At 49.4% G+C, this 16,150-nt stretch overlaps 1 protein-coding gene across 5 annotated transcripts in view; it reads left to right on the forward strand.

Moving 5' to 3' along the window:
• The window catches only part of Csmd2 (CUB and Sushi multiple domains 2), a 547,650-nt gene that overhangs the window by 427,858 nt on the left and 103,642 nt on the right, over window positions 1–16,150 (forward strand). For all 5 annotated transcript variants that reach the window (XM_075945152.1, XM_075945154.1, XM_075945155.1 and 2 more), the window contains 3 exons: window positions 6,945–7,136; window positions 10,928–11,066; window positions 14,882–15,069. In XM_075945152.1, coding sequence (XP_075801267.1) covers window positions 6,945–7,136; window positions 10,928–11,066; window positions 14,882–15,069 — 519 coding nt within the window. The remainder of the gene's footprint in view (window positions 1–6,944; window positions 7,137–10,927; window positions 11,067–14,881; window positions 15,070–16,150) is intronic.

Consider the following 16,150-nt stretch of genomic DNA (forward strand, 5'->3'; position numbering starts at 1 on the left):
CCGCCTCAAAAAATAGATAGATAGATAGATAGATAGATAGATAGATAGATAGATAGATAGATAGATAGATATGATAGATAGATAGATAGATAGATAGATAGATAGATAGATAGATGACAGATAAAAGTTTTTTTAAAAAAAGGTGGACAGCTCCTCAGGAACAATGTATAATGCTAGAGGTTGGCTTCTGGCCTCCACAGGTACATGCACACACGCCCGCGCACGCGCGCTCCTGAGTGCACACAAAAATGTTTCCATGCATGCTGCTGAACTTACTCTGGTAGGGAAATCAGACAGACTAAGAGACACTCAGGTTCTAACCTAGAAGTGCATGAGTGGAGAAGAAATCCATGCTGCTGAGGTCACCATGTGTAGAAGGAGCAGCGCAGACTGCGTTCCTGCCGCCCCGCACCCGGCCACCTGGCTAGCTTATGCTCCAAAATAACAACACACAAACTGTATTCTTTTAAACACTACCTGGCCCATTAGTTTCAGCCCCTTATTGGCTAATTCTTATATATTGCTTAACCCATTTCTAATATTCTGTGTAGCACCACGAAGTGGTGGCTTACCGGGGAAAGATTCAGTATGTCTGACCGGGTGGCTGGTTCCATGGCATCTGACTCACTTCCCTTCTTTCCAGCATTCTGTTCTGTTTACTCCACGTACCTAATTTTCTGTCCTATCAAAGGGCCAAGGCAGTTTCTTTATTTAACCAATGAAATCGACACAAAACAGACCCACCTACATCAGCCATGAGCATCAAGGAAAATGTTCTAGAAAATGTGTTATCCACACTCATGCCTGAAGAATGAATAGAAGGAACTCAGGAAATTAAAGAGTCTGAAGGATGGGATACTGTGCCATGGAAAGATACCACCAAGGTGGACATCAGAGACTCTGTGGACCCCAGTGAGCAGGAGGGGAGAAAATAGCACAGCCCAGGTGCAAAGAGCAGTGCGAGAAAGCAGTGGCTCCTGAAGTAGAAAGTGGTTCCTCGGGGTGACTGGAGAAAGGCGATGAAGAAAGACACATGCGCACTGGTGTGGGCCATTGATACCACAGGCTGCATGCTCTGGGTCTTTCTTGAATGCAGGTCTTAGAAAGGACTGGAAGCCAAACATGAAAGAGGTTTTGGTGACCTCAGTTCAATTAAATGTACATGACGGTGGCCATTACAGAGACGCATGACAAAGAGCTCCCCCCAGATGGGCTACTCCCAAACACCAAGTCCCAAGGAGACTCATCTGCTCAGACGCAGCAGTATCTCTGAACTTCCTGTCTCTCAACTTCCTGAGCAAAGAGTCTGTCTTGGTTTGTGCCAGCGCGTACCATAAGGCAGCTGTCATCGTCACCATCCCCTCGGTCTGCTGTGCAGGGTGGGGTGTTTGCTTGACTCTGGGACAGGTGGCTTGGCCTCCACAGTCTCCCCTAGCTAGATCAGCCCCAGGTGCCCACAAGACTGTGGCAAGATGTCCAATCCTACTTCCAGCTCTTCCCGACGTCTTTCTTCTCTGTGAAGACGAGCATTGATCACCATGTGTGTGGGAGGAAGGGGAGTCCACAAGATCTGGTTAGGTTTCAGGTAGCTCCCTCTTTCCATCATATAACTGACCCTCTGTATTTGAAGTGCCGTAACCATGGATTCAACCAATCCTGGACCAAAAATTTGCGGGGTGGGGAATCACATCTGTGCTGCGCATGCGCAGACCTTTTTCTTAGGATTGTTCCCAATCAATTTAGGATAACAGTGATTTGCATATCGTGGATTAGGTATTAGAAGTAATCTCCAGATGGTTTTAAATGCACAAGGGGACCACAAGGGGTTATATGCAAGAACTGCACCATTTCACACAAGGGACTTAAGCGTCATGGATCTGAGTATCCATGGCTGGGAGGATGCCTGGGCCAAGTCCCTCCGAGATCCTGAGGGACACCAGGAGTTGGAACTTGTCCTCATAACATATGTGCAGTCTTCTGGCCTGGCATCTCCAGTCTATTCTTGAAGTTCCATGGAATGTTAATAGGTCCAGAAAGAACCACTGTGCGGGATCCAGTCGTGTTAGAAAGAGGCTTGGTTGAGGCAAACCTAAGCAGATTATCTGAAACACTAACGCGGCTCCTGAAAGCGTTTGGTATGCTCACATTCATAAATTCAAAACATGCGCGCTAGGTCACAGTTTCCGAATGCATTTGGCCATGAGTGACTTTTTTTGAGGCCGTCTCAGGAGACTGGCATCTCATGGAGCAAACGTTGGCAACTGCTGGGATGAGCTATAGAAGCTATGGAAGGTTCCCTGCATACAGAGAGAGGAGAACGTGGAAGAGAGAGACTCCCGGGCACTCTCTCAGGGAAGGAGCAGCATGAATAATTAAAACACATGTGCATTTTCTCTGACTATGCCTGAGTTCGCAGAGACGGCTTAAAACGACAAAAGGCTCACCATTGTAGATGAGTCTCCCACAGATTTACATCATCTGACCTCCTCTGTGTCCTCGCTGTAGGCGCGCAGGATGGTCCCCAGGCACCCTCTTCCCGCTAAGCCTCACTCACACAGCTTTATCGTGCTTTGCCCAACTTGCAGAAATCAGGATCTGTCCTGATCTCCGTTCTGAATAAGTTGCTGCAACCTCTGCCCCCGCCCCCAAGCATCTCAATTCTGTTTCTCTAGCCCCAGCCAGTTCCAGCCCTCCTGCCTGTCTTGCGGTGGCACCTCCTTGGCATCGTACATCATAAACTATGAAGGCTATGTCAGACCCCTCAGGCTCCCTGGAGGATGTGTCTGCAGCAGGTCTTCAAATGCATGAAATCATGAACAGAAGGGTTCCCCAATGTCAGCGTTTCCTTTGGCAATCGTATGCTGATCAAAGTAACCCCAGCTACATAACCTGGACTCCAAAAGAGCCGTGACAACCCGGCCCCAGTGCTCTGGGCATACCCAAGATTCCGGAAAGGTCACCTTTCCTGTTGCTGTCATCAGTTAGCAAATACCAGAACTCCCTCTGGGAGAGGGATGGCTTTACCACGCGCGAGCGTGAGCGTGCATGTTTGATGAGGGACTGGGCAGAAATACCAGGGATGATTAGCCCAAGCTTGGCTTTATTAAGTAAACACGACTAGGTACCATCTAACATCCTGTCAGTACCTGGAGGATCTAGCCTTTCCCTTGGAGGCTTTGGCAAGCTGCTCAAATCCAGGAGCATTCAACAGAGAAAATGAGAACCCTGAGAGGTGAGCGGGCAGCCCGATTCAGCCATCTACAGAGCAGGCAGCAGCTAAGCTCCCCCTAGATGATCTCTTAGAGTTTTACAGAAACACGATGCCACAGACACCGTTATTAATCCATGGTGACCGCACAGGCTGTGTGGTTTCCCATACAAGGTCATGTAGTTCTTAAGTAGCAGAGCCTGGACCCAAACCCATGTGTCCGATTCCCAAACCAAATTCTTAATCTTTGCATTTCTGTTGTCTGCCATATAAACAACCATTCTGAGTATGGCCAGAACCGGGAGCTGTTTTTTTTTCCATCATTTACATGTATACAGCACCCCATGACCCTGGGGATGAAAGCTAAGTCTGCTTTTAATTGGGAAGGCAGAAGACGGTTCTTATTTGACTTTCTAAATAAGTTCAGCGAGTGTCAAATGGCAATGATCTGTTCGCTCATTCATTCATTTATCCAGCAAATATTTACTGAGCATGGTCGTGTGCTGAGTACCGAGTACCCCGGGGATACCGTGATGAGCAGAATTGTCTCTGTTGGCAGAGAGACGCCCGAATGATAGACAAGGACGAGGCAAACAAGTATATTAGCCAGATTGTTACAGATTGTGCCTGGACAAGAACTGAACAGGATAGCCTGGTGGATATGATGGGGGGAGTTAGGGGTGAACCCAGAAAAGGGGATGAAGGAAGCCTGTCTAAGATGTGGTATAGAGCTGAAAGCTGAATGTCAAGAAAGCCACGGTGGAGTTGCCATAGAAGGGTCATTCCAGGCAGAAGGACCAGCAGCTGTGCAAGGTCCTATGAATAGGAAGTGGGGTGTATAGGGGATGATGTGGGGAAACCTTAAGGAATATGGCTTGAGCATAGGGATGGGACGTCTTCGAAGCTGAATAAAACAAAGGAATGTGTTTAATGATGCATTATCAGAAGAGGGGGGACTTGAGGTAGGATGTCACCTGGGCATGGCGGCGCAAGGCTGTAATCCCGGTCACCTGAGAGGCAGAGGCCGGAAGAGGACACTCTCAAGATCACTTGTATGACTTAGTGAGATCCTAGCTAAAAACTGAAGACGTTCAAAACAGAACGGTGGTGAAGTAATTGTCTAGTATGAAGAAGCCTGAGGTTCAACTCTCGGATCACTCTTTCCAAAGGTGAGAGGGTGGGGTAGGAAGGGAGGGAGGGAGGAGCAAATGAAGGAAGGAACAAAGGGAGAGGGGCATGACAAAGAGAAGGAGGGAAATAAGACTCCATACAGGGGCTTCCGGAGCATTTCCTGCCAAAGACTACAGTCTTCAGCCTTTGTGGTCCACATGGCTTGCCGTTGCAATTCCCTCTCTTCCTTCTAAGCATGAAGGCAGAGGTGGACACCGTGACCATTGCTTGCGTTTCAATAAAACTTTATTTGTGGAACTAAGTTCAGAGGCAGATTTGCCTTTGCGTTGTAGTTTGTCAACTGCATCCCAGATCTTGTATTGGGTGATACTGGTGACAGGTTTCCTGGGCTGCCACTCAGTGGTCATTTCTACTGGAGTGCTCCTGCTGACAAGACAGAATGGTTGCCTCTCCCCAGGGGGTTGGAAGGCATAGCCTGTCGAGAATCATTTGAGCTTTCATGCTTTTGTGTAAAAACCAATGTGAATTGTATGTTCTAGGCCCAAACGGGTTCTTTTGTTTGAATATAGAATAAAATTTCCCAGTTGTGGGGTAGGGAGCTGTAAGTAAACCACGGGGCCTCCAGAAAATTCCAGTCCCTGGGATCGGCAGAGCGCATGCTGCGAAGGCCTTGCTGTCTCCTCTGGGCTGGGGAGGCAGCTGGGGTACGGGGACTGCCTGAGTTCTTTCTCTGCCCTCTGTTAGGCCACCACGTCTGCTGCATTTTCTCAGGCCTCCTTTGCCCACGTAGTCATTCATTCCTTTATTAGCTGTTCTTCAACTCACTTCTTGCCTTGTAAACACTAGTCCCCTTTAGATTTGGTCAAGTACCTGATCACAACCATCTCCTAAGTTGCTGAGCCTTTTTTTTGCTTTATGTATGTGTATGTGTGTGGCATGTATGTATAGATGCATGTTCTCATGTATGTATGCATGTCTTGTTTGGTATGGAAGTCAGAGTTATGTTGGGTGTTGTCTTAGTTGGGTTTCTATTGCTGCGAAGAGACACCTTGATCACAGCAACTATTTATTTATTTATTTATTTATTTATTTATTTATTTATTTATTATGTATACAATTGTCTGTCTGTGTGTATGTCTGCAGGCCAGAAGAGGGAACCAGACCTCATTACAGATGGTTGTGAGCCACCATGTGGTTGCCGGGAATTGAACTCAGGACCTTTGGAAGAGCAGGCAATGCTCTTAACCACTGAGCCATCTCTCCAGCCCCACAGCAACTCTTATAAAGGAAAACATTTAACTAGGGCTGGCTTGAAGTTTCAGAGGTTTATTTCATTATCGTCATGGCGGGAAGCATGGTGGCGTGTAGGCAGACATGGTGCTGGAGAGGTAGCTAAGAGTTCTACATCTTGACCTGCAGGCAACAGGAAGTGAACTGTCACACTGAGCGTGGTTTGAGCATATATGAGACCTCAAAGCCCACCTCCACAGTGACGTGCTTCCTCCAATAACGTGGCACCTACTTCAACAAGGCCACACATCCTAACAGTGCCACTCCCTCTGGGCCAAAAGTTCAAACATGAGTCTGTGGGGCCATTCTTAATCAAACCGCCACCAGCATCTTCCTGGACTATGCTATGCTTTGGTTGCTGAGAATCCTGTACCCAAGACTCTCTAGTTTGATCAGCATAGCCTGCCAGCTCGTCTCTGAGATCCCATGAGCCTACTTCCCAAGAGCTGGAACCACAGGCCAGCTGCCATGCCAACACAGTTTTTCCAAGGGTCCTTTGGTCCTTTTGATTTCACCACCAAGTCATCTGCCCAGCCCCCTGTCTAAGTTTTTAATACGGCCCAGCTGCTTAGGTTGATTTTGAGCTCTGCTCTGCCACTGGCTACAAAAAGCTAATGTTTCCCTGAATGTGGCGCAGGACTAAAGGGTCCATAGAGGGAGGCCTGACCTCAGCAAATTCCCTGTGTCCTTTGCAAGAAATGACTCAGCACCTTAGCAGGCCAGCTCCAAAACCTTCCCAAACCCTTCTGCTAGGATACATGGTATTGAAACTAGATAGCAAAACTTTGTCTGTGTAACAATGTTTTATTGAAAACGAAATTCATTTCTGCAGTCATAACAGCCCAATCAGGCTTAACAAGTATACCTCCTGCTAGATTAGTGGTTCTCAACTTTCCAATTGCTGAGACCCTTTAATACAGTTCCTCATGGCGTGATGACCCCAAACAGTATAAAACTATCCTCATAGCTACTTCATAACTGTAATTTTGCTACTGTTATGAATCGTAATGTAAAAATCTGATATGCAGCCCTGTGAGGGGTCGAGACCCACAGGTTGAGAACCACTGTGCTAGATGACTATAAATGATGTTCACGGTGAGGTATTGGTCCAAGGGTGACAGTGACATCCATGGGGCATGTTGGAGGCAATGGTAGCGAGGAGGGCCAAGGAAGATGCGCTCATAGCTGCAGTAGGAAGGTGACAGTGGAGATGGATAGCAAGGGCAGTGACAGACAGCACTGCTGGAAAGACGTGAGCCTGCTGGCTGCCAGACACTGAATCAGCCCCGCTGCCTCTTCTGTGTTTTTGCCTCAGTGTCCACAGCGACATCCTGCAACGACCCTGGAGTTCCGCAGAACGGGAGTCGGAGCGGCGACAGCTGGGAAGCTGGTGATTCCACGGTCTTCCAGTGTGACCCAGGCTACGCGCTGCAGGGGAGTGCCGAGATCAACTGTGTTAGAATCGAGAACAGATTCTTCTGGCAGCCCAGCCCGCCCACGTGCATCGGTACAGAGCAGCTGAGGGTCCTGCTTCTTCCTCCAGTCTTGGGCTTGTGGGCACCAGGCTCCTTCACACAGGAAGCACCTGCCTTTTGAGCCTGGGCCAGGAGTTTTAGAACAGAGGAATGGTAGAGAAAACCCAGTTTTCCTACTCACTCACAGGCACGCACGCGCGCGCACACACACACGCACACCCAAACACGCCACTACCAATGTTACACTTTCAAAAATTATCTCAGAGAGTTGCAAGCCTGTCCCTCTGTCCCTGTCCCATCTGTCTAGGGGGGATGGGTCAGTCACCCACGGCCAGAAGATAGCAGATCCCAGGGGCAAAGGAAAGATATTTGTTCCCCCTCTCTTAAGGAATTGTTGACTGGCTGGACTGGGGTTCCTGAGATCTGCCCTGTGTCTTTAAAAAAAATCTTTAAAAAGAAAAGGCTCAAGGTAACTTTGCTTACAAAGGAAGGGGAATCTATAATCCTGCCTCCAACTACTTGAGCCAGGTACGGGTGGGGAGACTTAAAAGGAGAGGTGGCAAGGAAAGACAGAGAGCAGCCAACCCCCAACTGCCCACATGTCCCAGGTGCCCACATGCCCCAGGTGTCCACATGCCCCAGGTGCCCGCATGCCCCAGCTACCTACATGTCCCAGGTGCCCACATGCCCCAGGTGTCCACATGCCCCAGGTGTCCACATGTCCCAGGTGCCCACATGCCCCAGCTACCTACATGTCCCAGGTGCCCACATGCCCCAGGTGCCCGCATGTCTCAGGTGCCTGCATGTCCCAGGTGCCCATATGTCCCAGGTGCTCACATGTCCCTCTGGGTAAAATGAACTTGGTCGTTGCGTGTGCCCATGGCAGGTGGGTGGCAGGTGGACTCAGAAGAACAGAGAACCCATGGCCTCTGAGTCTGTACATGTGCCGGGCTCACACTAGACATTTGCTTAGATAACCCCATTTAGCTTTTCCCTGCAGCTCTCTGAATTTAGCACCGTTTCCTCATTATAGCTACAGAAACTGAAATAGACAAATTTGGATATCTTGTCCCAAATTGCATTGCGAAGAAACACAAGAGCCAAGATCCCCGCCCACGGCGGGCTGAACAGAAAGCCTCTCTGTTCCCACCACCCATGCTCCTATCTGCTAGAGATAGATTTGGGGACTGCCTGTGACCTCTCCCAGCTGTGTCCACACTGGAAGGTTCTGTGGGAGTGCCTCCCTGACACCTGAGGCCTTAGCTTTTCTGGTCCAGGCTCTGGGGCCTGGTGCTGAAAGGGAGACACTGAATCCCTTTTTTGGGTGGAAATGGGTTTAGCTGGGCTCAGTGCTGGGAAGCAGGTTTGCAGGGACAGTCAAACCCAAGTACAGGAGAGGATCTGCCACCCATTGGCTCAGTGGCTTCAGAAAGATTGTTCAACTCAGCCTGGGATGCTCACTTGTGAGGGAAAATAATATTCCCTTGTGGAATTAGGGAGTGCCACCACACCCAGCCCTCACCTCATCAAATGTTGTCTCTTTTCTTTCTGCCCCCAATTCCCTTCTTGGTTTCCTATTTCAAATCCTTGGGCTCGCTTCTTCTCCTTGAGCCAGAATCCCGTTGGGAGTGCTGGGGGCGGTAGTTCTGCTGGGGAAGCATCCAGAGGCCCCTTCTGAAGTCCCCTGTCCCCTAAGGTTATCGCCCTCTAGTATACTTTCCAGAAAATAAGTCCCACACCGGCTTGCACCAGAGAAGGTCTGTGCTGGGCTGAGCTGGCGGGCTACAGTTGGGCACCGAGTAGGGCAGGAGGTTAATTCCGCTTCCATTGCGCATTCTTCCACACGCAGCCTCCGGGAGTGTTCCTCCGGTTACAGAATAAATGTCTTTGCCTCTTCTCACAAACAGATTGGAAATCCCAGTCATAAGCCCCTCATTTCCAGCACCTTGGCAGTCTGCCACGAATGGAGCTCGCTGGCCTTGATGGCCCTGCCTTACAAAAGAAAAACAAAGGAAGCAAGCAAATATTTGTCAAGCATCGTCTGTGCTGGCTGCCGGGCTAGCCAGGATCACAGCGAAATCAGCACATGCGCTTAGAGCTCTGGCTCTGGATTCCGGCTTCCTGAGTTCAAGTCCAGAGGAGGAGGCCGACTATAGAGGCAGGAAGTGCAGGCTTGAGTCTCAGAGTGACCAGGAGAATGACTCTACCTCTCTGGGCCTCAGTTTCCTCTCTGTGTATCATCCAGGAGAGTGTCCTCCATCCTCATCCCCAGCTCACTGGACTGTCAGTGAGACTGAGTGAGTGGACACGTCATCTGAGGTGACTGTTCTCCTCAAGCGTTTCTGGGCTCAGCATGGTTCATAAGATGTGTCTTTCCATGAAGAAGACACCTTCTCCACGAGTCCTCCGGGCTAGAGCCTCTGGGGCCTGACTGGGGACTTTACCCTTTTCAGGCACCTTTGTGGGAGCTGATCAAATCAGCAATGTGTTAAGCAACTCAGCTCTAGTACAAGCCAAGAGCCACTCCTTGGTCCACCCTTCGACCCTCTGATACATACTTTTGGCCCACCCCCACCCCCTGTGCAGACCTTACCTTCCTGCAACCTCTTTGCCTATCTTGTGCCTCTGGTCACTGCCTATCTCGTGCCTCTGGTCATTGCCTATCTTGTGCCTTCTGGTCATTGCCTATCTCGTGCCTCTGGTCACTGCCTATCTTGTGCCTTCTGGTCACCTCTCACAGCTGCTTGCGCTCTAACAGACCCGCCATCCACTACCAACTTTGGTAGTGCCCTTGGTTTCCAATGGAAGCCATCATCCAGTCTCCACCAGCTTTTGGCTCTTGACGCCTTCTGCTCCCAGCATCTGCTCTACTCAACACCATGTACCACATAATCACTGGCCAGGATGCAGGGAGCTGCTTGGGACCTGCAGAGACTGAAGAAGGCCCCTGGGAAAGTAGCTCGGTGGATTCTTGGCTACCTTTCCCCATCTGCTGAGAAGCCCATCAGTCTAAGAGAGGGTGGCCACTGTGGACTCGTTAGGGACCGGAGCACACTGCTTCTGATGAGGTGCATACTCATCCCTAGGCAAGGAGTTTGAGAGGCTGGAAGGCATATGGGCTCCAAGCAGATGCCAGCAGAACTGGCAGCCAAGGAGACCCACAGTGCTTGGCAGGCAAGCGTGATGGTGTTTTCCGCTCCCTGTGATATCCTGTATCACAGACAGATGCAGTGAACACCCCTGAGGCGCTCCTGAATTCTGGACACAAGACAGTGGGAAGATGCCAAGTAGTTCATGTGCCTGACAGACCACGACGACACCATTTTGACCATGAAACCTCTCCATTAAGCATCACAGACACCCTCCTAGGAGAGACATCACCTCTTTTCACCATGAAAGGAACAGATGCAAGGCCAGAGAGGTTAGGTAATTTCCCTTAGGTCACATGCAGGAAGAACCTGGTATTGATTTAAAATACCTTATTGAAGATGCAGCTCAGTTGCCAGAGGGATAGCCTAGCATGCACAGAGCCCTGGGTTCAATCCCCAGCGTCATGTCAAATCAGGTGTGGTGGCAAAACCACCTGTACTTGTGTGTTTGCACGTGGGAGGCAGACGCAGGAAGATCAGGAATTCAAAATCATCCTTTGCTACATGGCAAATTAGAGACCAGCCCGAGCTACATAAGCCCCTGCCTCAAACCATAAAAACAACAACAATGATATTATTGTCGACTGAGGTGGAATGAACATAATATAAAATGACCCATTTTTAAGTGGCCAGGTAACGGGAACAACCTTACCCTTGCCGCTTTCTCTCCTCAGCTCCTTGCGGGGGAGACCTAACTGGGCCATCCGGAGTCATCCTGTCACCAAACTACCCAGAACCCTACCCACCAGGCAAGGAGTGTGACTGGAAAGTGACCGTCTCTCCGGACTACGTCATCGCCCTGGTATTTAACATGTATGTACCTTCCCCAGGGTGGGAGACCGAGGGGTTTTGAGAAGCGAGGGGGTTGAGGACCTGGGTGCTCAGGTGAGTATTCATGGGTGTGTGCCAGAGTTCTCAGTTCCAGGGGTAAGACAGAGATGGAGACGGACGGAGTGTCCAGGGTTGGCATTGGCCGCCTTCTCTGTCCCAGGCCCTGTGTCAACAGAATCTTTGCAATAGTTTCTGAAGCGGCTAACATTCTTTCTCTTATACTTCTGGAGTTACTAAAATCTGAAAAAAAAAAGCCCCACCTGGGTCCCTCTTCCCTTCCCCCACTGCGTGTCCTCTCCCCAGGGCCTCCCTCCATCCTGATGCCTTGAAGATCTCCAAGACCTTTCCACCTAACCCATGCCCCCCACCTCTGTTCCATTCTCAAGCAAGTCTCCATAGATCTGCCCTATCCTGCTTCCTACCCCTAGGGGCACCCGGAGCCACTAAAGCCTGGCTGCTGCCCTGACAGTCCATTTAGGGACATTTCTGATTAAAACAAAACCAAACCTCCAGCGTGGCCTGGGGGAACGGCTTAGTCAGTGTTTGCCATACAAGCCCAAGACTCTGAATTTAAAAGGCTGGGCACAGTGGCCCATGCTTGTAATCTCGGTACTGGGGAGGCAGAGATAGACATCTCCCTGGGGCTCCCAGGCTGCTGAGAAACTCTGTCTCAAAAACCAAGGTGAGCAGCCCTTTGGGAAACAATGGCCTGAGTTGGGCACTGTATGTGTGGACATATGCCAGCAAACTCCCACGTGTCTTCCCCTCCATCCTGCCCCTGTCTGGCTTGAGCCTTTGTCTTCCGTCACAATGGTGTTCTAGTCTTTATATTGGCCGCTCTGTCCCGACTAGCCTTCCAACGTACTTTCTCCTACAGACATCTTAAAATCAAAGAAACAAACAGTCTGAATTTCTGAATCTGGCTCCTCCAATCTGGTGCACACCCTTCCACGCACTGTAGCCTCACCCCTGCTTCTGTCTCCTGGTGACTGACTTTTCCCTCCTTGTCTCGTTGTTGAGAGTCATTTCTTTGCCCAGAATAAACCCAGGCTGGACCAACATGAAGACCTTAGTGATTCCCTCCCTGGAGACTGTGCATTTTGTGGACCTTATAGTATACACTCCTGGCCATTCTGTACAGTCAGGAGAGGGAGCTACTGTAGCTGTGGTTTTTGTGTTTAATGAATAAATTCATTAAGTGTACAGCAAGCTGATATAAAATAATAATGAATGGACAAGAGTGCAAACTGTCATCAAATCAGGCACTCGAACCTAGCAGAAATCAGCTGGGATGCCTGTTTAAGGCAGCGAGCTGGAGATCCCGGTGGAGCCCGTCCCAGATGGAGCAGAGTGTCCCTTCTGGTGAGGTATTCAAGTGAGAGAAGAAAGAGCAGCAGACAGAGACAACACCTTCAAATAAGATGCTCACAGCATCCAACAGAAACCAACTGAGAAAGTTGAGGCAACTGGGGTTCCCAGTGAGCTTTTGGCCCATGGATAAGCATCTCATGGCTGTGAGCTTTTGCCCAGTGGGTGAGCATCTCATGAGTGAGCTTTTGCCCATTGGGTCAGCATCCCATGACTGTGAGCTTTTGTCCAGTGGGTCAGCATCCCATGGCTGTGAGCTTTTGCCTATTGGGTGAGCATCTCATGGCTGTGAGCTTTTGCCCAGTGGGTGAGCATCTCATGAGTGAGCTTTTGCCCATTGGGTCAGCATCCCATGACTGTAAGCCTTTGTCCAGTGGTTGAGCATCTCATGGCTGTGAGCTTTTGCCCAGTGGGTCAGCATTCCCTGGCTGTGGATAGACTTCTGCTGTCTCTTTCCCACGGTAGGCACTTTTGTGTCATAGGATAACAATAGTGGCTTCTGTTGAAAATGGCTCACCTTCTAGTGAGTCTCAAGGACCGTGTTTTTACTCCCTGGGTTTTTACTCTCGAGCTCTTTCGCCCTCCTCGTCACAGAGTTAGGGGAATGCTGCTCATTCCTGGATAAGGAACTTGGGGGGGAGCACTGTATCTGAAATGCAGGAGTGGGGGATGCAGCCCCATTTTGAGTGTCAGCTTCTCAGAGAGCTCAAGCGGCACATGGCAGTCTACCAACGTAGCAACCATTACAGTAGCAGACCAGCCGTTGCTTCTTCCAGCACCAGCAGCTCTGGAAAGCAAGGCACTTGTGAGCATGCTCCATGTCCCTGACACCAGACACAGTTAGGCATCTGGAGGGGGCTCAGTTAAAAATTCAGTGACATGAAGAAGGGACAGGCAGAAAAATGCTGGTTCCACCAGCGTACTCATGCCTGTATTCCCAGCAATGAAGCAGGATAGCAAGGAGTTCAAGGCCAGTCTGGGCCACAATATAAACCTGTCTCAAAATCACAGCAAAATTATATATATATATATATATATATATATATATATATATATATATATATATATATATATATACACATACACACACACACACACACACACACACACACACACACCAGATCATTCTACAATTTGTGACCAAGACAGACTCAGCCAGAGACTTTCCCTGAAGAGTTTTGAAAGAATGGGTAGTTTCCAGGACAAGAAGACTATGTCACCCAGAAATAAGAGACAGTTTCACTGTAGCTCCAGTGTGGAAAGACTCCATGTATAAAGGACACACGTCTGCTTCCAAATTCCCACCCTGTTTCCCTACTCACCTCACCCTCTTTGTCCGGGCCTGATTGAGGCCCCTGTCTACACCACCTGTAGGGTAGAAGGGCCACTTCTTTCTCAGTCCGGCCAAATGGTGCATCGCAGTGTCCCCCACCTGTTCCCGGGCATGAGCGCCTTTGCATCAGAAATTTGTTTTCTGAAAACACATTTACTTCTCTATTATTTTCATCTTTTCCCACTTGACTTCATATAAATTGCCTTTATTGGGCATGGGCTTGAAAGCAGAATCACGGATCAGAGAGCTGGTCCACGCTAAGAGTTATCAGACCACATGGAGTTCCCAGTGGGGTGAACCAGTGAACACAACACTCTATCAGGGCATACAGAATGCTAAGACCCCAGTTCCCTATGTCTGTCATTTTCCCGTTATGGTCACTCTAGGCAGGTGTGTCAAGCCTGCAGCCTGCAGGCCTCATGTGTCCCACAGGAGCTACGAATGTGTCCTGACTTATTTGTAGATGACAACAATCATGTCACAATATCAAAAGCTAAGATGCCCCTGCCAGGTGCCCTAGGGGGGTACATTACCTCCATGAACTCCAGTTCTCAATTTGCTAAACCAAGAAAGACTTAGTGTGGCTTTTCATCCCACACTTGGTTCAGGGTAGCTCAGAGACATCTAGAGGTGACATTAGGGTCCAAGTGAGAACAGAAGCTGACGAGCTCCGTGGCTGACCTGAGAGGGAGGGAGGAAAGTGGGCTTTTCGTGGCAGCAGGTCCCTGCTGCACATGACTACCTGGGTAGCTCTGTGCTCCTACCAAAGCTAGCACGGCAGCCGAGCACCCGTGTCCAGTATGAGCTCCGGAGTCAGACCTGCCACTTCGCCCCCTCTTGTCTGGAGTTGGCAATTTGCTCCCTGCATGAGCAAAACCTGAAGTCTTTGGCTACAGAATTGAGAACACTCACTGACCAGAATCTACCACCTGTGCCCCAAATCACATTTAGTAGTATCTCTCCTGACTGGAAAGTCACTGGGGCCTCAGTTTTCAGGGTTGGGTCCAATGGGACAATGGGCTTGCTTTCAGGGAGGCCCCAGCGAAAAGCCTGTTTGACCTTACCAGGGTGGGGATGGGCTGTTTTTGTTCTCCAGATTTAACTTGGAGCCTGGCTATGATTTTCTCCACATCTACGATGGACGGGACTCTCTCAGCCCTCTCATAGGAAGCTTCTACGGCTCCCAGCTCCCGGGCCGCATTGAAAGCAGCAGCAACAGCCTCTTCCTCGCCTTCCGCAGTGATGCATCTGTGAGCAATGCCGGCTTCGTCATTGACTACACAGGTAAGGATCTGGTTCTCAGCTGCCCTTGGAGGGCTCAAATAACCATAGACCAAAACATAAAGGAATGGGCGTGGGCACGTGTTGAAAACCCAGTTGGGGCATAGCGGGGTGTGATGTGGCGATGGCTTAGTCAGTAAGGCACTGGCACACACAAGGACCTGTGTTTGGGTCCCAAGCACCCATATATAAAACCAGTGAGCTGGAGAGATGACGCTATGGGTAAGAACACATGGAGAGCAAACATAAGGATCTCAGTTGAGATCCCAGAATCCACATTAAAAACCAGACATGGACACCCACCCACCCACTCGTGACCTTAAGGGGAGGAATGCTAACACATGGCTAGATGCCAGCCTAGCTTCAAGATCAACAAGGGAGTCCGCATCAAGGGAATAACATAGAAAGTGGTAGGATGGGACGACCAGATGTCGTCTTCTGGTGTATACCCACACACAAACATGTACATATGCCGCACACAAATGTGCATACACCACGCACAAGCATTTACATATGCCACACAGAAATGTGCATACACCACGCACAAACATGTACATATGCCGCACACAAATGTGCATACACCAAGCACAAGCATTTACATATGCCACACGCAAATGTGCATACACCACGCACAAACATGTACATATGCCGCACACAAATGTGCATACACCACGCACAAGCATTTACATATGCCACACGCAAAAGTGCATACACCATATGCACGCCTATGTAAGTATTTTAGGTCAGCTTGTCACACTCACTCTTCCCTTGGAAGGCTAAAGCAGCCATGGGCAAAGTAGAAAGAAATGTACATAACCATATGTCAATCAAACATCACAAAAAATAGCTGAGGTCCCTGCCTGGCAAGAGCATAGTTTGCCAGTTAACTGGATTAAGTTCATGTTTAATACTTAATAATTGGGTGACCTTAGGTGGTTGCTTAACCTCTCACTTCTTCATTCATAAAATGACGGCAGGAAAATTCCTTCCCAGCAAAGTTAAAAATCTCGATGGTCCTGTGTATTAAAGTCATTGGCGTGTATCAGATGGCGTGTATCAGATGCCCTGTGCTCTTCAGAGGTGA

The sequence above is a fragment of the Microtus pennsylvanicus genome, chromosome 13 (assembly GCF_037038515.1).
Source record: "Microtus pennsylvanicus isolate mMicPen1 chromosome 13, mMicPen1.hap1, whole genome shotgun sequence".
In the NCBI taxonomy this organism is placed as follows: domain Eukaryota; kingdom Metazoa; phylum Chordata; class Mammalia; order Rodentia; family Cricetidae; genus Microtus; species Microtus pennsylvanicus.